This window comes from Rhinolophus hipposideros, assembly GCF_964194185.1.
Source record: "Rhinolophus hipposideros genome assembly, chromosome: 12".
Classification (NCBI taxonomy): Eukaryota; Metazoa; Chordata; class Mammalia; order Chiroptera; family Rhinolophidae; genus Rhinolophus; species Rhinolophus hipposideros.
Genome location: NC_138058.1, coordinates 60,403,366 through 60,425,473, shown reverse-complemented (window position 1 = coordinate 60,425,473; position 22,108 = coordinate 60,403,366). Strand labels below are relative to the sequence as shown.

Here is a 22,108-nt window from a genome sequence, read left to right as displayed (position 1 = left end):
ATACCCACCCCTCTCATGTCCTGGGTAGAAGGTCCAAGTGAACCCATAGGTGGACCTCCCTCTGCACCCGACCCTCCATTCTTGGGTCTGGAGTTGGAACCAAACCCATCCTAGACAGTTACCAGAGTCTGCTATGAAGCTGAAATGGTATTTTGGAGCCTCCCTTATTTCAGGACCTATCTTTCAATGTCTAATTGTAATAAAGGTTGGCTTTATAGTATGAACCTGAACAATCATACCAACTGGGGATACAAATCACCTATGAAAGTATTTGTAGTTGGACTCCACTTGTTCCTGCATCTCACACTGGTCATGGCACTAGCTTTTTGGTGCCCAGTTTTAGGGACTACGTTGCCACCCCCATCTACTTCATAGTCCACACCAGTCCCTTCCCATGTTCTAAGCCTTCATCAGTGAGCCTGAAGCAGTAAAACATTTCAGGGTTTTCCTCTATTCAAAATTTACCTTCTCAGGTCTTTTGCTGACAGAAGCAATTTCATTGATTGGGAGAGCAGATGTGTTACTGGCAAAGACACAGTGAGCTGGAATCACCTGCAGGGGAAAAGCATTTAAGAATGTGTCAGATAGGTCTAGGAAATGAGCAGAGTCCAAAGTAAAAGTAACGAGTGACACTTGGGCCCAGCCAGAACTGCTCAGAGAGTAGACACCATTCATCTGACATTTGTGATTACCTTGGGCATCTGTGGTGAGGAATGTGTTGGCCTTGTTCTGTTTCCCATTCAGCCTTCTAGTTATGGCCCATCATGAGGTCACCTAGCCCTAACCTGTCCCAGCAGTTAGGTAAATGAGGCACTTCAGTGAGACACTGAAAAGATGGCCTTGAATCAAATCTCATTCGTTTCAGATCCAGCGTGGGTGTCAATCCTTCTTGTTTGGGTCTGCCCTCAAGTCTGAAAGCTTATGACACCCCCACCCTCCAACTTTATAATAAGCCATAATGTGCATGCCTCTCTCATTTTATACACTGTGTTACTAAAAAATAGTACACCGCTGTAATTATATCTACAGTACATGAATACCATTAAGCACTAGCTTCATCAACCTGGAGAATAGTCTCTAATGTAGGCCCTCTCAGTATTCTGTCCACGGGCCTAGCTTATTCATGTTTTTATTCAGATGCCTAGATAAAAACATGGAAGGCTCTGTACCTGACAAAGTTGTGCAAATCGGGGACAGGCAGAAACCTAACATCAAAGATGAGAATCAAGGTTCAAGACATATTAAACTCACTGAAAAGCTGTGTATAAAATAAGATCAATTACTGTGGGGATAAAGGAAAAGTACTATATTAAGATTTTTTTTTTTTAAAGGGGAAAAAAGAACCAGACAGGCACCTGATGACTAAGACGTGACTTGGCAGTAAGCTTGTTATAAAGCTTATAAAGCTCCCATGATTTTAGTTAATCAAAAGTGTAATGTGAGTTGACAGCTGTGTATGAGAGTACCAGTCTCAAGTTATAACACGAGTATGGTGGCCTGGTGTCTAATGCTGGTGGTAAAATGCTCTACAAAGAGCAAACCAATGTCATCAAAGATGGCTGGCAACAATTCTTGCCTGCCTGGTACCATGCCCGTCTCTCCTCCCATCCAGAGGTAGAGTCTACTTCCCCTCCCCTTGAATCTGGGCCAGCCTGTGACTTGCTTTTACCAACGGCATACAGCAGAAGTGACTATGCCAGTTCCAGGCCAAGCCTTAAGAAGCCAAGTAGCCTCTGGTTTCGCTCTCTTGGAAGCCAGTGGCCATGCTGTAGAGAAGGTCTGGCTGGAACACAAGGTGAGGACAGGCCGCCAGTAGAGGAGCACAGAGGCTCCCCACCCAGCTCGCAGCTAAATGCAGTCACGTGAGTGACCCCAAGTGAAACTGCATGGAGAAGGCCCAGCTACATATGAAGCCCTCCCCAAACTACAGAACTGTGAGTTGCTTTTACAGTGGTTTTGTCACACGGCAATATAGCACCGAGACATGATGAAGATACTCAAGGAGACAACCAAGGCCGTGTGGGGTCTGCAGACAAGGATTAGGAAGAATGTCAAAGGAGAGAGTTTAGTTCTGTGGAGAGGAAGGGAAGTTTTAAAACCTTGAAGTATACAGATTTAGTTTTAAACTTTTCTTATAAAGCAAGCAGAGGCCAGATGAGAAGATGAACTTGATACCCTCCGAAAGGTCTTTCACTTAAAATTCCTTCATTTTCTAAATACAGGTCTGTTCTAGAGTTCGCTCTTTTTTCGTCTTTCTGAATAACTTCTTTGAGTATCTCCTACTGAGATGATTTCACTGGCTTACTAAAAAAGTAAAGGCATCCGACATGTTATAGAGGTAACTAAAACATACATAACATTTTGGATTTTACCTTTAGTAATACTTTCTTTCTTTATTTTTTAAATTTATTTATTGGGGTGACAATTGTTAATGAAATTACATAATTTCAGGTGTACAATTCTGTAAGTAATACTCTTTCTAGCCAAAGCTGACATCCTTTTCTTCTTACTATCTGCTAAAAGTCAATGATTCCCAGAGAATCCTCCCTTTCTCGTCTGTCTGCTCACTTTCCCATAGTTCCCTGTGACATCACATCAAACTCGCTGCTCTACTTCTCTTTCCCTTCGAGGTTCTGCCCCATCCTTTCCTCCCTTAACTTCTTGCTGCAGTGGGAACTACTATATGCATTTGTTCATAGCCTGCACTTCTCTTGATCTGGTAGGCCCTCTTCTTTCTCTTTTGCTTGACCACTGGCTTCCCAACCACTAAAACTAACCAACTTTCCTCCATTCTGATACTCCCAAACTCAGGGATTCCAAAAGCCAATACCACCACCCGGTCAGTTAGTAGATAATCTTCTCTCCTTTCTGGCTGTGTGTGCTTTGGCTGCCGCTCAGAACCCCTGTCACTGACTCAGCAGCGCCCGGAAAGCCATGGGAAGGAACGTCATCTCCATTTCTAAGCTGAAACACCACCTAGCACGGCTGGAACACAGATCTACCAGCTTTTCTGAATGTTCTGCCTCAGCTGAATCCAGCATTATACTTCATCTAACGGAAAGATTCTGGAATGTGCATCTCACACGAGGAGACTGCCCCAGACACAGCTGCCTGTCTATAGCTGTTAAACCCTTTGGAGGGTCAGTCTTTAGTAGAGCAGCATTGCCCTCACACAGGCAGGCATCTGAAGGGTACAGCCCCACTACTCAGGACACCTAGGGTGTCGCCAAGTCAGTGCCATTTCATTTACACCATTAGTAACCCATATTCTGTTGATCTAACTGTACGCTAGGCTAGGCCTGTATCGATCTCCTGCCTGATGATTGCCATTTCTTCTTTTCTGGGCTCTTTCTTTGTACCACCCACTTCAAGTACTTGTTTTATTCAAATCACCCCGTCTCAAGAATTGGCTACGGAGAGTATGAGGGATCCAGACCAAAGCAGCATTTTCACAAAATGACCATTTGAATCCTAACTGGAGAAATTATTTCTCCCGTTTCCTTTGCTGCCTAGACCTGAAGAAGTTTAGTTATGGTTTACGGCCAACCCAACATGGCAAAACATCTGGCTGTACTCCATGAGGTTATCTGTGTGTTTGGGTAACTGAACTCTCCCCTCTAAAGCTAACAAACCCTGTGCTTAGGTTGATAAATGACTTGGTTTTCTTCCCATAGGACTTAGATTTGACTTTTATAAAATGCAGTGCGCATGAGCTCACATAAAAACTTAGGTTTGGAAATGAACAGGTTTGTAAAAAGAACCATGAATTTCCTATTGTTCCTTTAAATACCCCACCTCCCTGCACTAGGATCCAGGCTCCTTACTCACCGCTTCTACTTCCTTTAGCACTCTGTGCTTAAGACTGAGGTCCTCAAAAACAGCTTCAATCACCATGTCGGCCTTTTCAAAACCTTGGTAATCGAGCTGCCCAGTCAAGTTGCTGAAAATGAAGTCCCTTTCAAATGATGTCAGACTTTTCTTTTTCACTTTGTCGTTCAATCTAGAAAGAAACCCACATTTCTAGTCAGAGGGAAAGAATAGGAAACTAACATTTGTTGAGTGTCCATAGGCTAGACAGTACGCTGTGTGATTTTCACCAACTCTGTGAAGTACTTGGTGAAAATTACTCCCATTTTGAAGGAGCCGAGTTGCTCCAAGCTCAGAGGGACTTGTGGTTAAACAGCTGGGTCCTAGGGTGCCCAGGGCACTAGTATTCAAAGGCAGGTTGAACCCACATGTCCACATTCTTTCTACTAAATGCCCAACTTATATAAACTGCACCACCCATAAAACAGTTAAATTTGCCAAGAGGAGGAAACACTGATACTAGAATGCAAAACAGAAGAGCAGTTATGGTAATTCTCTACCTACAATAGGGGAAACTGCCAGCCCGTGTCCTACACCACATGGATTTACACTTGCTGACATATTTTGTTACTCTGTGATTGTAATCTTCTGTAGGACAGAGACCAAGCATTATTTGCCGTATTTTTAATCCACTCCCCAGGCAATACCTAGTAGCACACTGTATTGATTACATAAAATATTAACTTAAGGTTTCTTCTTTCCCACAGACAGCTAAAAAGGATTCCTGCTACTCAGACAATTACCTGATTATTTTTTATTGCCAAGGAAAAGAGGCTCTCCTAGGTTTTAATCTGACCACATTTTCAGAATAAGTGACCTAGAGTTTTCCTCTGATTGAAGTATGAAGCTAAACTCTATTCACTAATTTCTTTAACCAAAAGAAAAATGAAAGCCACAAGATAAGTTCAAAGAAGTAGTCAAGTCTTAAAAGTATGGGTTCAACCCTCCTGGTTTCTGACAACCATGTCAGCAATCAGCAAACAAGATGTTTGTCAGAGTTCAAAATATTACTATTGCTCTAATTCTAATGCCCAGTGAAACTGTTTCCAAGGGAGGACAGGAAACGTATGTCTCAAGTCAGCAGTACGGTAAGGGGCATTCACCAGAGCTGGATGCTTCTAAGGCATAAAGGGAAACCTGCGACACCTGGATCCAAAAGAGATCAGGGGAGAAAGCTATTCTAGAGCAGCCACTTCTCATTCTGGTGACTGTGAAATGCTATTTGGGGACGCTTGCAGGCTAGTCTCAGGGCAATGCTGTCATCTAGCACGTGCCGTTTTTGTTGTTGTTTTGGTCAGAATCTTGTACTCCAACTCCTTGCTATCTTACAATAATCTGCCAAAATGACTAAACCTGCCAGGTCCTGGAAAGCATTATGGTAGCAATATATGAGCTTCCGTGCAGCAAAGGGGTAAAAACATGCTTAAGCTACATAATCCATTTAAGAAACAAAAAATGCTCACTCAGCTAAAAGTCACAGGCAGGAAAGCCTAAGTGCAGGCAGCCTGTCCATTACAGTGGGCAGAGGACTGAGTGGAAACCAATTCCCAGTCTGACGAAGCTGCTGCTCCATTTCCCCTCCTCTGCAAAACACGCATACGTGTGTGGGGGAGGAGAAGGGGGCAGGCGGCATTTACCCTTTATTAATTCAGAGGTAAGATGGAGAGTCTTGTAAAGACTCAGACATTGTGGAACCAAATCAGTTAACTTCTTCTCTATAGTAAAGCCAGTCAAGAAATACAAGGTTCAGGAGTTCTGATCCCTGCCCTACCTTCAATGTGCAGTTACCGTCATTTCCTCACATCCTAGCCTCTGTTCTCTCCACAAAGACAGAGGGAGTCATGCTGTTTCAATGTTTCACAACAATATAGCAATAACATGGAAAATAGTTTCCAAGTTGCCAAACATGAGAATTTCTAGTCTGATTCCAAAGCATAAAATAAATGGCATTTTAAAATATCTAATAAAGTTTTCTCTTCTGCACTCAAAGAGCACAGATTCCAATGACGTTAATGGTTTATAACATATGTAACAAAATAAAGTGAAGGAAGGAATTAGCATTCCCCCAAATCAAAGGAGACCTGGATTAACTATGGAGGGTCTAGTACTCGTCATGTTCAGGAAAAAGGGACCTGGGACAGCAAAAACCAAACCATTCGAACTCCTGGCCGAGGAAGAGAGCGGGCTTACCCTTTGAGCACCTGTTGCTGGCCTCGGCCCAGCCCGGTGAGCGTAGCATCTTTAAGAATCGTCTTGAAGCCCTTATCCACAGACACTTGGGCAATGCCGGCTCCCATCAGCCCTGCACCAAGAACGGCTAGGTGCCTGAAAGGCAAAGATAAAATGACTTTTAGTAAATCACTCCTAATCATTTCAGTAAAAGTGGAAGACTGCCCAAGTTATCATCCAATAAACCCACTAAAGCAGGGACAACAATAAGCGATTTCAAATAATTTTTATCTGTAAAAATATACCTTTAGTAAATGATTGCCTTCAAAGTTAAATACAGAAATTCATTAGGTCTAAAAGAATTGGTCTATCCAAGAAGACAGAATTATATTGATTTCCAACCAGGTCTGAGATCACCGAAAAGAAAACAACTCAGTTTATGCTTAAGTCAACATGACTGTTTTTGTTTTCCAAACAAAAGCCAACTTGCAGTGAGTGACATGCCCAAGAGTAACTTCTCTTCTTCCAACTACTTCTTTGTTAGTGATTTTACCATTTTTCAGCCATCTTTCATTTCTCCTGAAATCTGTGCCTTTATCACTCCTAACTGGGATTAGTTCAAACGTCTCCTGGATGGTGTTTTCGCTTTCAGACCTTACCCGCCTTCAAACACCTCCATACTCGCACATTCCTGCCTCTTCCACTTCTGAATTCCTCCTGAACTTGTCAGGATGAACTGGCTTACTCCACACTATTCTGAAATAGGTTCGTGTATATTATTTTTTGTCTCAAATTCTAATCTTTTTGATGGCCAGAGATCATATCTGATCACTCTTTTTAGTCTTCCATAGTTCTGGAACAATATGGATATTCTCATATAACTAAAATTTTTTTTTCACAACAGAAGGCTAAATTTACATCACTGTAGACCTAAATTAGAGTTGTAACGCAGGATAAAATTTTACTCCTAACAATTCTGATTATAATGTTCAAAAATCATATTCGGGACCCAAAAAGGAAACCTAATTTCAAGTCCTGGAGCGTTTTTCAAATGTAGTTTAGTAATAAGAAAAATATTTATATGGTGAGTGTTAAGTGTTTGGAGAATGAGAAAACAGGGTAGAGAAACATAAAGAATAGGGGCTAAAAAAAGATTGATACATTTACTGCATCAAAATTAAAAATTTCTGTTTGATAAATAACCCCACAATATTAAGACGACAACAGAATAGGAAGAAATTTTAAGATACATAGCAGAGAAAGGATTATTCTGGGGAAATATGAAGAACATGCATATATCAATTAAAAAAGATAACTACATAAAATGGTCAAGGGCTTATATAAAGCAGTTCACTAAAGAAGAAATTGCAAATAATGATGCTCAACTTTCCCAATAATCTAGGAAATAAAAATTAAAATGAGCTATTTTCTCCCCATCAGATGGGCAAAAACTTTTAAATTATCAGTGAGAATGTACAAAAACTGGTTCTTTCATGCAGAGCTGATGGAAGTATACTTTGCCCTACTTTGGAGGGCAAATACATTAAAACCCAAAATCATATACTCTAGGACCTACTTCTCATTCTCTACTCTAGAGAAATGCACTTATGCACAAGGTGACATGCAATGAACTGTCATACGATGTTTATAATAATGAAAAATTGGAAACAGCCATCAATCCTATCAGTAGGAGATTAAAAGGCATGAGATAACTGCTGTGTACCAATATGCACTGTACACTGAATAAAAAGAGCAAGCTACAGGGTCGTACACAAAGATTCCTTTTATATTACAACCCTAAACACAACAGTATCATCTCGTATCTAACCTTATTTACAATCGTCTTTTAAAAAGGAGAACAGAGATGCATTCTTTATATACAAATTAATTTAGGAAAAAATAGATAAGGAATTATTATCCAAGGCAAGGGGAAAGGCCTACACAGACAGAAGTGGAGGTATTACTGACATCCCCTTCTTCAATGCTCTGGATTAAATTTTCAATTCAACCTATCTGCTTTGGGTACCTTGTAATTTAGTCTTAATTTCTAAGGTGATGCTACCCCTTTCTTCAATTTATTTCCCCAGTTAGGTCAATTTTTATATCATGTTTTTCTATCCATTTAGTTCTGAGGTTTTGTATTTTGATTAGAGGAGTTTTTTTTTCTTATCAGCAAATGCTTGTTTAAGGATATTTAATGCAAGTTTGGAAGTGTTCTGTTATAAATTTTCTTCTTCATTATGGTTGTTTCTTGGGGGGAGAATTTTCATAAGCTTAAGTATTTTGATTCTCATTTTGTTTTTTCTTCTCATGTTAGTTTTATATGGACGTTGCCTGTCTTTTTTTGTGTATTTGGTATATAACACCTCCAGGTGGTTATAAACTATCTGCACTTAATAAGTTATTTGCAGACAGGAGCAGGAATCTGGAGGGGCTAACTAGGTTTCTAAATTTAAAAGTACCCTCTTTTAGGGTCAGCCGGATGGCTGTTAGTTAGAGCAGGAGCTCTCAACAACAAAGTTGCTGGTTCAATTCCCACATGGGATGGTGGGCTGCGTCTCCTGCAACTAAGATCGAAAATGGCAACTGGACTTGGAGCTGAGCTGCGCCCTCCACAACTGGATTGAAGGACAACGACTTGGAGCTGATGGGCCCTGGAGAACACACTGTTCCCCAATTTAAAAAAATTATAAAAATAAATAAATAAAAGGACCCTCCTTTATTGCAAAACACAGTCTCTTTAATTGATATATATATATATTTTTTTTTTTTGGTAGGTGGAAGGATGAGTATAGAAGTTAGTGTGTCATGATTTCGTGATTTTGCAGGACTTCTTAATATTTTTCTTTTCTGCTTCCTTTCCTTCCTGTTACAATAAAGTCTCCCTCTTACATAATTAGAGGTTAGCAGCATTAGCTGCCTTCTACGTAAGCTGCACATGGGGAATGGATGGCTTTGTTATCCTTGTTCATCTGATTTCTGCAGGCCGGGTGAAGAGATGCAGATTTAAGTGGCCATCATCACTGTACTGCTACACGAAAGTGATTTACCTCACCCAGTGAATGCAAGATGCTGTCGGTGTTACATGGAACAAATGCACCAGGTTAGTACTGATCACCACGTGTGCTGGAGAGGGACTTGGGGTCCTACTTCATATTGTATTTGGATATCAGCCCTCTTGGCTAGAAGCTTCGGTCTTGCCCAGACTTCTTACCCATTTTATCTTCTATGTTGGATTGAAATCTCATTCAAGGTGACAGAAGGTAGTACCATTAGCTGCTTTTCTCAACCTTGACAAGGTTGACACTTTGGACTGGATACTTCTTTGTTGTAGGGCTGGCTCATGCAATGTAGGATGTTTAGCAGCACCCTCGGCCTCTAGCCACTGTATGCCAGTAGCATCCCTCCCTCCCCAGCTGTGACAACCACATAACTTCCACACATTGTCAAATGTCCCGAGGGGCAACATCACCCATGCTGAGAACCTCGGAGCAAAAAGGTGCGTTTAGGGGCATTATTAAGATGCTGAAGAGCTAGTTAGGAAACGTCGAAAGCCTTGCTGAATAGAATAGATACAAAACAGTCAAGTAGAATCTCAAATGTTTAGGTTGTAAGCAAGAAGAAGGTCAACGTTTTAACAATTAGAATGAGGTTTTATGTTTTCTAATGAGGGAGAAGTATGAGTTCCCAGAGATAGTATCTCAAGTCCCAGGGAGAAACAAGATCATGAAATAGGGCGTAGTGTGTGTTTGGTTTAGGAAGGGGGGACCTCAACCAGACTTCTAGGGGACATCAATGGCAAGACATGAAAGCCTCTATAGGAGGCAGCACAGCGGCCTGGAGAAAACTCAGCACAGGCAGAACTATAAAGCCAAAAAAATTCTCAGTAGGAATAAGGATCCAACGTGCTCAGGACAGAAGCGTTTACAAGATTAAAGATGTAAATCTAGCTCTGTAGATCTTCAAAGACCTCTACAAGCTTGTCACGTCATCAAATCTACAAAGGCCTCCTAGGTAGAGTTGAACTTACTTAACCTCCTTCTGCGGAGTTCCAAACTTATTCTTCTTGCACGTGACTTGACCATGGTAAAGTCCCATCAAGGCCTTTGATTCTCTGGTCATTACGAGCTCTCCAAATTTCTGAAATTTAAAGAAGGAACAAGAAAAGGTAGAAATGGACAGACAATGTCAGGGATGTGGATTCCTTCCGTTCGGTGTGTCTGAGGAGCAGAGGTAACTCCTGCAAAGCCAATGTGCACAGGACAGAAGGGCCTCTGGGGACTCATGCCTGTGCTGCAGAACTCTGTCTCCTACTGATGTGTCTTCTCTTTGTTCTTCTTATCTGCAGCCCTTTCTGACGACTGCTTTAAAAAAGGTTTGGGATATAACTGAGCTCTCGTTCTCTATATCAGAGGTTGTAGAACCCTTTTTCATGGATTTAGAGTGTCAGAGCCTAAATAGACCTTCACAATCATCTCAACCAACACTCTCATTTTAAAGATTGGGAAGAGGAGGCCCAGAAAAATTAAGTGACCTTGCTCAAAGCCACACTGCCTCAAAGTAGTAGTATGACCACTTTGAACCCTGGTAGTATGACCTTTTCCACTATAGCATGTTGCCCACGTGGTACCTACCACTTTAAAAAGAACCTTGCCACTTATGGAGAAAAAACAAGCCTCAATTTAATGGGGAGGAGCATGAGATTTAGAGTCTGGGTTTGACAGAACTGGGTTTGAATACTGACTTTGCCATTTCCCAGTTGTGAAGCTTTCTTCATCCTTAAAATGGGAAAAACTATGCCTATTTTGTAGTATTGTAGGGATTACATGAGAACGCTTGTAAAATGACTAGGGTTTTGATATTAGCTATTATCATCACCAATATTACTAGAATTTACTGGCACGATTACATGGTTTCAAATTGTATTTCAAAGAAGGACTCCTTCTCATAAAGTCGCTATCGTGTCCTAACAAAACATGAAACAATCTACAGAATCAATGCTTTACTAATCTTGACGCAGTAGGTTCCATTCAAGAAACCAGTGACTTTTCAAAGTGTGGGTAGCGATCCATCAGTGGTCATGAATTAGTGGGTTGTGATAAACATAACAGACAGGAAACACTGAGTACAACACACACAGAGGACAATTATTGATTCATGAAATATGCTTCAATTTTACTATATATATATGTATAGCTGGTTATGATGTAAAAGAATAAATCAAGTGAACTGCAATAAGCAATGAAGTACAAGAAATGTTTCCTCTGGAACTTGTCCTGAGCTAGTCAGATACCTTTTGTCCTATAATATTAGCAACGAGCAATCATTCTTCAATGACTTCTTAAAACTTAAAAACAACCCAAACCACTTAAATCTGTCATGTCACCAACTCAGAAAGTGAGAGAGGTGAGGCTGATTTCTGCGTCCCTTTTCTTCTTTTAGTTGGTAAAAAAACATTTCTTTTCATTTGCTAATTTACCAAAGAGAGGCTTGGCTTTGAAGGTTTATCTCTATGCCCTAACAAGTAAGAATTCTACTTTTCTATCAATGTATTCATTTTATCATAACAAAACCAGCCCAACTACAGTACAAAATGTCCAAGCAATTCATTTTGAAAGGATTACAACTCTGCCCCTGCTCTTCCTAGTTTTACCCTTGTTATTAAGAGCAAGTTCAAATATTTGGGGACCACTAGGGTTTCCTTGCATCTACTTGCTCACTGAGATTAATCATAAGAAATGATAACCACTGGAGAAAAAGTTTTTACTAGGCTTTGCATACTTTTTTAGTTTTGTACACTTTCAGATCTTTGGTTTTGTTTGATCTAATAATAAAAAATTGAAAGGAAATAACTTTACCTGAGATTCAGAGAGATAGCCAGCATCTTTTCCTTGCTCAATTCCAGTCTTTACCACCTAAAAAACATATAAAGTACTTGTTCACTGTTGGACTGGATTGGCGAGATGTACAATAATGCTGAATAAAACTGCTAGTGTTGTTAGTTTTTAAACAGTAAGTCAAGAGTCCGCAATGGAGAAAGAAGAGACGATTGAGTGTCTGGTTACTGAAGACTGATTTAATTCTCCACCTCTGAGGCTAGTGCTAATCCTATCATAAAATGGGAGGAAATAAAATGGGAGGAAAAAGAATTAAAAAGTCAGAATAGGAAAACAGAGGTGTCACTGCTCAAATCCACCGCCCTATCCACCTTTGAATCCTAGTATTTTATCATAGCAAGAGGTATCACCACCCCTTTCCACGTCCAGCAATAGGTTTACCTGTTCCTCTTCATGACCTTCCCCCCTGCTTAAATTGTGTCTCCCACCTTCCTCCTGTTCTCTAAATGTAGGTAGATCCCCAGAGTTCCACTTTCAGCTCTTTTCTCGCTCAATGCAGTCTTCCTGACATGGCATCTAGCTTATCACATTAATCAGGAGCTCTGAAATTCAACTGAGTATTTGGGGTAAGTTCTATCCTAAGTACAATAGCAAGTATAAAAGAGGAAGAAATGACCCTGAACTCAATCACCATCATTTATGAGAATGACAGATTAAAAAAACAAACAAATCTACATCCTGACTTCTCTGTCTAAACTACTGTTGCTTGAATTTCCCGAAATATCTACATACAATACTTCTAAAACTTGGCTCGTATCTATCTTTGGCAAGTCTTTTACTACCTTCATATTTTTACTATCATATCTCAGGATCTTACTCAAACTTCAAGTCTGAGGTACTGAGATAGCTTCCTAATTCATCGCTCTACTTTGTCTCCTTCTAATCCATTTTTTCTCACTGCTATGAAAATGGTTCTCCATGGCCTATATAGTTCAAAGGTCAAATTTCTTAATTCATTATTGACAACCTAAAATCTAGCTTGGATCTGCCTTTCTGCAGACATTTCACGATCCTCCTACAAAACTGATCTCATTAAAGGTTCCTTGAAGAGCCTCCTGCGTGCTGCCTTCTGCAACTTTGCTCGAAATGCCCACCCTACCTGGCACCATTTCCCTTCACCTATTCTCTACCCATTTTTCAAGGCTCCGGTCAAATCCCGCTCTTCCTGATCTCTGGCTCACAGTGACTATTCCCTCCTCTGTGCATTTAGCAATTTTCCTCGGTCCCAATTATCTGGCATTAATCCTGTGCTGCTTTATAATGTCCCTTATACTGTTACTGCCTTACCACATGTGTGTGTATCTAATCTCCCCAGCCCAGACTGGGAGATGTTGGAGGTAGGGGGTCACCTTTCATATTTTATGTACTTGGTGTCTTCTGCTCAAAATCTCTCTCTGGACTGATCCATTCTCTAATTTTGAGGTCTTTGATTATACGCTCTCTTAATCTTGGTCTTTTCCAGATTGAGGAGTTCCATTCTAAAGTCTACCTTCAGATAGAAGTTTCTTCAGTTAACACTGTGATCATTTTAACTATCCTCCTTGATTGACCTTTTTCAGAACCTCTCTATGTCATTACATCTTTTTAATAATTAGAGCAATGGGGAAGTGAATGAGACACTTTAGGTACTGACAATTGTTTTGACTAAGGATAGAACACAGCCATCAATTTTGTTTCAACTACCTCTTTATAAATGTTCACTATTTCACTGGCTTTGTTATATTGACATGACATAGGTTCCTTCTTGGTTTATAACTGGTAGTTTTAAACTCATCAACTAATAAGTATGCCGGGCAATGGATTATCCTCCAGTACGTCGATTTATATGAGTCCTCATAGCGTGCTATACTCTTCTCTTATTTTTGGTAAGTACTTTAAGAGCAGAATTAAGAACTTTTGCAGTGGCATATGGTCCAGAATGACAATAAAGAGTACTGTGCGATGCAAGGGAGGAAATATAAGAAATCAGAGTATGGGAAAAGACTCACGTCAATTATTTTCAGAGGTGCAGGATAAAGGCCTTTGGTCTGCTTTTGTACTTTTTCTTCCACCTTTTTGTAAACTTGTTGCCTGACAAATGGAATATTCATGGCGTAGGATGTCAATTCTGTAAGGTAAAATGCTTTTAGATACTTATTAGCAATAAGTCTTCCTTGTTAGTTTGTGCTATAAACTCAATACAAATGCAGTAGTTCCAGCTATATGAAAGAACTGATCCTTATTCTGATACACAAAATCTAAATTTCAACCTAAGCACTTCTTTAAACATAGTTGCATCAGTTGATAAATGCTAAAGCTGGATGTTGGATACATGGGTGTTTATTACACTATTATAGTAGTCTACTTTTGCATTAATGTCTAAAATTTACGAAACAAAAAGGTTTTAAAAAATGGTTTTAGCTAATCAGTGTGAGGTTCAGGACTTGACCCTACAGCACAGCTGTCGTACTCCTTAAGGTTGACTTTATGCTTCGAGTAAATAATGTATTTACCTCTTCCTCATTTAAAATTTACAGCAAATAAAATTCAACTCCCTCGAAAAAAGCTTTGCTTGAATAACGATACTCACTTTCCATTAATCCCTTGTCTCTCTTTGGAGAGATTTTCTTATCGGCTAGTCCTTTGGCAAAAGTAACTGCAACTTCTTCTAGGTATTCAATTGTCCGTTCTTCTGGAGGTTTTAATCCTGGTCCTATAAAAATGAACACAACAGACTGGAATGCAAACCCGGCTTAGATCAGTCCCAGGTAGGCAAAAACCTAGGCATGCCAAAGCCAAAGGGTCTGCAACCCACTTCTAGCACAGCTTCCCATGTCAGGCCAGACTGGTAGGTGGAATAGTCATGAACTATCGACTCACAGATAGGGAACCTTCAAATAATCAGGACTGACTGTACGCTCACAACAGAATTAAACTGGAAATCAATAACAGAAAAATATCTGAGGCATCCCCCAAATATTTGGAAATTAAACAACACACTTCTAAAATACACAGCCATCAAAGAAGAAATCACGAAAAATCTGAAAATATCTTGACATTCGTGGAAGTGAAAACATAACATTAAAATATGCAGAAAAAGCAATGCTGAGAGGGAAATTTATAGATTTAAATGTTTATATTAAAAAAGAAGAAAGGCCTAAAATCAATTATCTATGGTTCCTTCTTAAGAAACTAGAAAAAGAATAAATTAAATCCAAAAGCAAGCAGAAACAATGAGATAGCTAAAATCAATAAAACAGAAAACAAAACCAGAAAAAAAAAATCAATGAAAAACTAAAAGCTGGTTCTTAGAAAAGATCAATAAAGTTGATAAATTTCTAGCCAGACTCATCAGGGAAAAAGAGAAGACACATATTATCAATTTAAGGAATGAAGGAGGAGACATCATTACAGAGTATAAAGATATTAAAAAGAATAATAATGAAATGTTATGAACAACTTTATTGCAATAAATTTGGCAAGTTAAATGAAATAGACAACATCTTTGAAACATAGCCACGGTTCACTCAAGAAATGGAGAACCCAAATAGCCTTATTATCTATTACGGAGATTGAATTTCACAGGTAAAAAAAACCTTCCGAACAAAGAAAACTTCCAAGTCCATATAACTTCACTAGTGAATTCTATCAAGTATTTAAGGAAGAAATAATACAATTCTACACAAAATTTTCCAGAAAATAGGAGAGGAGGGAACATTTTCCAGCTCATTTTATGAAACCAGCATTACCCTAATACCAATACCAAGCAAAAATATTACATGAAAATTATCCCTGAGACCATTATCTCTCATGACCAGACATAAAAATTTCTTTCAAAATGTTAGCTGATCCAGCCATCATGACCAACTGGAGTTTATTCCAGGAATGCAAAGTTGATTGAATAGTCAAAAATTAGTAATTGACATTACTAATCGACTAAAAAAGAAAAAACCCACACAATCATCTCATTAGATGTAGAAACAGCAAATGACAAAAATTCAACATCTATTCTTAGCAAACTATAAATAAAAGGTAACACCACAATCTGATAAAGGGCACATATGAAAAGGCTACAATAACATCGTATACCCCACAGCATCAGGGCCAATGCTTTCCTCTAATATTGAAACAATAGTATTTTCTTCCACCATTTCTATCAAGTATTGTACTAAAGATCTTGGTCATTGCAGTTAGTTAAGAAAAAGAAATAAATGCCAACCAGATGGGAAAGGAAGAAGCCAAAATGTCTTCATTTGTAGGCAGCATGATTATTTATGTAGAAAATCCTTAGGGATCTATAGAAAAAGCTATTAGGACTAATAAATTGAGCAAAATCATAGAATACAAGGTCTACGTACAAAAACCAATTGTATTACATATATTAGTAATTAATAATGAGAAATTAAAGTAAAATAGTATACTGGCTCAAAGTATGAAATACTTAGGTATAAATTTAAGAAAACGCATGCAAGAAACTTTCAATGAAAATTATAAAACGCTGCTAAAAGAAATTAAAGATAAAAAAAAAAAAAAAAAAAAAAAAAAGAAATGAAAGATGACCTAAATAGAGAGGTATACCATATTCATGATGAAAAGACTCAAAAAAGATGTCAATTCTCCCCAAATTGTTACAATGATTAGATGCAATTCTAGTCAAAATCCTAGCAGGGTTGTTTTTTGATATGGATGAAATGATTACAAAACTTATATGTAAATGCAAAGAAACTAGTTTAGGTGAAATAATTTTGAAAGAAGAGAACCAAGTTGGAGTGGGTCATACTACCTGACTGCAAGTGTTACTACAAAAACATAATAATTCAGATAGTGTGATACTGGCTTAGGTAAAGACATATAGACATATAGATAATTGGACATAGGAAATCCTGATATAAACTCAAATATAGGGTGAATTGATTTTCAATGAAGATGTCAAGTTAGTTCAATGGGGAAAGAAGAGTCTTCTTAATAAATTGTGACAGGACATTTGGATATTCCTATGGAAAAAAAAAAAAGACTCCATCTTTATCTCACACAAAAGTTAAATTGAAAAGGATCATAGACCAAAATGTAAAAGCTAAACTACAAAACTTCCAGAAGAAAACAGGAGAAAACCTTTGTGATCTTGTGCGGAAAAGATTTCTTAGATAGAACACCAACAGCATGATCCATAAAAAAAAGGATCCTGGATTTCATCAAAATTAAGATTTTCTGCTCTTAGATAATGAAAACACAAGCCACAGACAAGGAGAAAATATTTGAAAATTACAGATCTCATAAAGGACTTGTATCCTGATATATGAAGAACTCTCTGAAAACTCAGTAATAAGAAAAACTCAATGAAACAAAATGGATAAAACATTTGAACACTGCACCAGAAGATATACAGAAAGCAAATAAACACATGAAAGAAACTCAGTATCTTTGGTCATTAGGGGAAGCACAAATTAAACTACAAATGAGATAGCACTACCCTCTTATTAGAATGTCTAAAATTAAAAAGACTAACCATGCAAAGTCGTTGGTAACTAGAACTCTCCTATAATGCTGGTAGGAACGCAAAACGGTATTATCACTTTGGGAAAACAATTTGACAGTTTCTTAAAAGCTAAACAAAGAGGGGTGGGGGGTGGGAGATGAGGGTAAGGGGGATCAAATATTTGGTGATGGAAAGAGAACTGACTCTGGGTGGTGAACACACAATGGGATTTATAGATGATGTAATACAGAATTGTACACCTGAAATCTATGTAATTTCACTAAAAATTGTCACCCCAATAAAAAAATAATAATAATTAAAAAAAAAATGCTAAACACACATCTATCATATGGTTCAGCCAATCCACTCTTTGGTATTTGTCCAATAGAAATGAAATATACGTCCACATAAAGATGAATGTTCATAGCAGCTTTATTCAGAACAGCCCCAAACTGGAAACAACTCAACTGTCCATTATTTGGTGAATGGATAAACAAATTATGGAATATCTTGCCATACAATATAATAACAGCAAAAAGAAGGAACAAACTGCTGACATACGCAACATGGATGAATCTCAAAAGTACTATGCTAAGTGAAAGAAGACAAAATACTGCATATTAGAAATGTTCTACTGTATGATGTGGTTGTGTGTCCACCACAATATACATTCATCAAAACTCAAACTGTATATTAAACATTGGTAGATTTATTATTATGTAAATAACATTTCCATAACGCTGACTTTTAAGAAATAAAAGAGGGTAATGAACACACAATCTGGAATAGTGATCTCCTTGGGTGAAGGGAGGCAAAGAAATTGCATGCGGGGGAAGCAGCACATCAGTAGATGACAATTATTGTTTGAAGACCACTCTCAGGTTGGTTGCTTCATATGTGTTTATTATATTATTAAAACACACAAAAATGAAGGTGGGTTATCATGGATAATGATATAGGTAATTTAAGAACCAAAAATAATGACTTCATTCAACTCTGGACTCATGATGCCCAATTTATAAAGTAAAATAGAAACTGGAGTGATGTTGAAATGATTTAGTATTGTGATTTTCAGAAAACTTCACTCTTCAGAATGATGACTCAGTTCTTAAGCGTTTGAGTTTCACTCTAACAAATATTCAAGATATCAATTCTTTGAGAAAATAAATAACTTAACAAGGCCCAACTCTGAGGCATGCTGACACTTACCTAGGGGGTCCACCAATTGGTCAACCAGTCCCATTTTCTTTGCTCTGTCTGCACGAATGTTTCTACCAGTCAGCATCATGTCAAAAGCAGCAGGCAAACCCACCTAACATACAAGCAAGGATCAGAGTATAGGGGAAAAAACATCAGTGACAATTAGAGTTTACAAATCATTCAACTGTGCCAAATACATACTAAAGTGAGAAAAAGCAAACCAGATTTTTACACTATTTATCGATCAGTTGTATTTTCCATCATATTGATACACATTTAGGTAACTTTTGGGATTAGAAATCTTCAGCTGAAGCAAAAATGTCTTTTAGCTCTTCTTTTAACTCAGTATGTAGGATTTCTGTCTTATGGAATTGATAAGGTGGAGAAATAATTTCATGTTTCCTAAAATTATGCATTTATGTCATTCTGAGTTTCTTTCCTATCATTTATGCAATATTTAAAATTCCTGTATTAGAACTAGTGGAGACTCAGAAACCTGATAGGTTTGACAATATCTTTAGAAAGAATTTTAGGCTTAACAAAAGTAGAACTCAGCTAAGTGCTTCTTACGTAAGTACTAGAAGATATGGCTTGTAGCAATATTCAAATACCAACTATAACAAAACAAAAGAAATTCAGCAATATTTTCTACACACATATAAATCCTCTTGACAATTCCTACTGTCTTCCCCAAAATAAGACCTAGCTGGACCATCAGCTCTAATGTGTCTTTTGGAGCAAAAATTAATATAAGACTGGGTATATTACATAAGACCCAGTATTATATTATATCATATTATATTATAGCTGGTATTATATTTTATATTATATTAATTACATTATATTGTATTAATTTATATTAATTACATTATATTAAGTTATGTTAATTTACATTATATTGTATTATATTATATTATATTCCCGGTCTTATATTATAGTAAAATAAGACTGGGTCTTACATTAATTTTTGCTCCAAAAGACACATTAGAGCTGATGGTCCGGCGAGGTCTTATTTTCAGGGAACCACGGTATGAAGGAATGCAAACTATTATCAGAAAACTAACAGAATAAACCTTCCTATTTTTCTGTGCCCAGCTAATATCAACTTTCCTCCAAGAGTATTTCTACTGAGCCTTGTTTTCACTGAGGAATCGATAGTGCTAGAAGCTCTGAGGTTCAGCAGGCCCTCAAGTTGGGTATCAAGATTGCTCTGCGGCCTCCAGGTCTGACTGTCCTTCCTCTCTCTGCTTAAGAATTCAAGAGCCTCATGGGCCTCTTCTGGTTCTACAGAATACAGCAAGGACGTCATCCAAATCAGGTGAAGGGTCTGCCCCTTGTATGGTTCATGAAATATGACCCATGGATTTGAAAAATGGATACGATGGTACTATGCAGAGAAGGAACAGATTAAATTATAACCTCTAGAGGCAAGACATGTATCTTATTTATCTTCATCCTTCTTCATGGACTAACAAAGGACCATGATCAATAATTTTGACCAAGGAATTAAAAAAATACAAAATAGAACTGGAAAAAACAAATACCAGGAATAAAAATGTCACTGATGCCATATACTCATATTTGGGTTTCTGAACTCTACAATGAATACCCATGTCATGCCTTTTGCACACGAGGAAGTAGATGTAAAAGTGCCCCCAGGTCCGGAGGGTCTTACACTCACCATGCTGGGAAGCCTTTGTGTGCCTCCTGCTCCCGGTAAGATCCCCAGCAACACTTCAGGGACGCCCAACACTGTTTTCTTATCTTTTGTTGCTACTCTGTATTGACATGCAATGGCAAGCTTCATACAAATGAAAGCAAATTAGAATGTTAGATAATGTAACTTTATAACATTAGGATCTGTGAGGGTCTGAAGATTACTTCTACAGCAGGAACGTTCCCATAGAATAAACTGTAATTCCTTAGGCTGGCATATGATGCAATTTACCTTTCCAGCCTTATTTCATGCTTTCCTCCTAATTCATTCACCTCTTTTTGGGTTGCAGAGCTCCTTAAAAATCTGCTGTAAGCTATGGAAGCTCTCAGTAGGAAAATGCACACAATTGTATATGCACTCCAGGTGAAGAAGCCCTGTATCCTACAGAGACTCTCCTTTTCAATGAGAGATCTAGTTCAAATCTTCTCAATTTATAAATGAAAGCATCACACTTTGGTTCACATGCTCTGTGCCATGAGAATAAGGATTAAGACTTATCCAGAAGTTTGATAACTAAAAAGAAAGTTGATTCTCCTCCGAGAACACATAGCTGTGCTTGTGCCAACCTTTCCAGGTTGCTAGGAGCCATTCTAGCCATTGTTCTCATTTAGAGCAGATTCTAGCATTTCATGGCAGTAGGGAATGATCACAACCCACTACCAGAGCTTGGCAGAGATTGAGATGAGGGAGGTTTCCTGTGCATTGGCTCAGATTGACTTGAGCTTTTCAGTTCCACTGGTATAAGCAAGTGGCTGCAGAGACAGTTCTGCTTCTTCTTGCATCATGGCCCTTGGGGAGCGCTTCCTCTGCAGAAGACAGGTCTAGGGGAGGACAGGCTGTGGTGGAAACCAGCCCTAAGGTGCTAGCACCTGGGGAAATGACCCAGGACACCTCTGAGGTACTGCCCCTTGGGTCTGGGCACAATCACTGGAATTCTTGGAGCATGGTTAAATGCGCGGGTCTTGTCGGGAAAGCTACAGGGCTTCACCGCTTTCAATCCAACTGCATCCAAGCCTGAGGCTGCTGACACTTGACACAGGGGGCCATTTATTTAGGGCAGACTGCCCATTTTTATCTTGAGGGAAGAAGCAAGGCCTGGGGTGAGGGGTGGGGGGAAGGGATGGGAGCCAACACTGAGCACCTGCAGTATCTACTACGTCTTCACTATTCAGAACTTGTAACCGAAATATTTAAAGAACTGATTTTCAACGCAAATTAAAGAGTAAATGTTCTCAAACAGGGAAAAAACAAAAAACAAAAAACCACAGCCTAAAGGTTTACAGCTGGTGAATCCCACCAATGAGCTAGACCGTGACTTTGGACTGTATTTATACCTCAAGTCCTCCTCCAAAGCAGGATCCATTGATGGCAGCCACAATAGGCTTTGTGGACTTCTCAAGTTTCTCAAACATTCTCTGTCCTTCCTGTGATAACTGTCGTACCTCGTCAGCGGTCTTGCAAGCGCCTAACATGCTGCAGTAAACGTGAAAGCAGAGAACAGAAAAAAATCAAAGATGAAACTACAGCCTATTTTGTTAAACGCCTCTTTTACTATATCCTCATCCTATCACGTCAGTATGTGCTAGTGATCCCTCACGTACTCAGAGGTTTAAGAATGGTTCTGCGTCAGACAGCACTAACATCACTGACATCAGCTCTATTAGACCGCTCAGTTTCTGGATCCAGAGACCATGGAACAAAATGTGCTGCACAGTTTATTTCTGCTTCTATTAGGTTGGTGTAAAAGTAATTGTGGTTTAAAAAAAAAAAAGTAATTGCGGTTTAAAAGGTTAACAATAATTG

At 38.7% G+C, this 22,108-nt stretch overlaps 1 protein-coding gene across 1 annotated transcript in view; it reads right to left on the bottom strand.

The window, feature by feature from the left end:
* The window catches only part of HADHA (hydroxyacyl-CoA dehydrogenase trifunctional multienzyme complex subunit alpha), a 38,399-nt gene that overhangs the window by 4,680 nt on the left and 11,611 nt on the right, over nt 1-22,108 (bottom strand). The window contains exons 5-14 of the mRNA XM_081068640.1: nt 21,640-21,778; nt 20,270-20,389; nt 18,598-18,700; nt 14,503-14,625; nt 13,922-14,040; nt 11,895-11,951; nt 10,067-10,176; nt 6,058-6,192; nt 3,829-4,000; nt 466-552 (exon numbers count right to left, since the gene is read on the bottom strand). Of these exons, the coding sequence (XP_080924766.1) occupies nt 466-552; nt 3,829-4,000; nt 6,058-6,192; nt 10,067-10,176; nt 11,895-11,951; nt 13,922-14,040; nt 14,503-14,625; nt 18,598-18,700; nt 20,270-20,389; nt 21,640-21,778 (1,165 nt within the window). The remainder of the gene's footprint in view (nt 1-465; nt 553-3,828; nt 4,001-6,057; nt 6,193-10,066; nt 10,177-11,894; nt 11,952-13,921; nt 14,041-14,502; nt 14,626-18,597; nt 18,701-20,269; nt 20,390-21,639; nt 21,779-22,108) is intronic.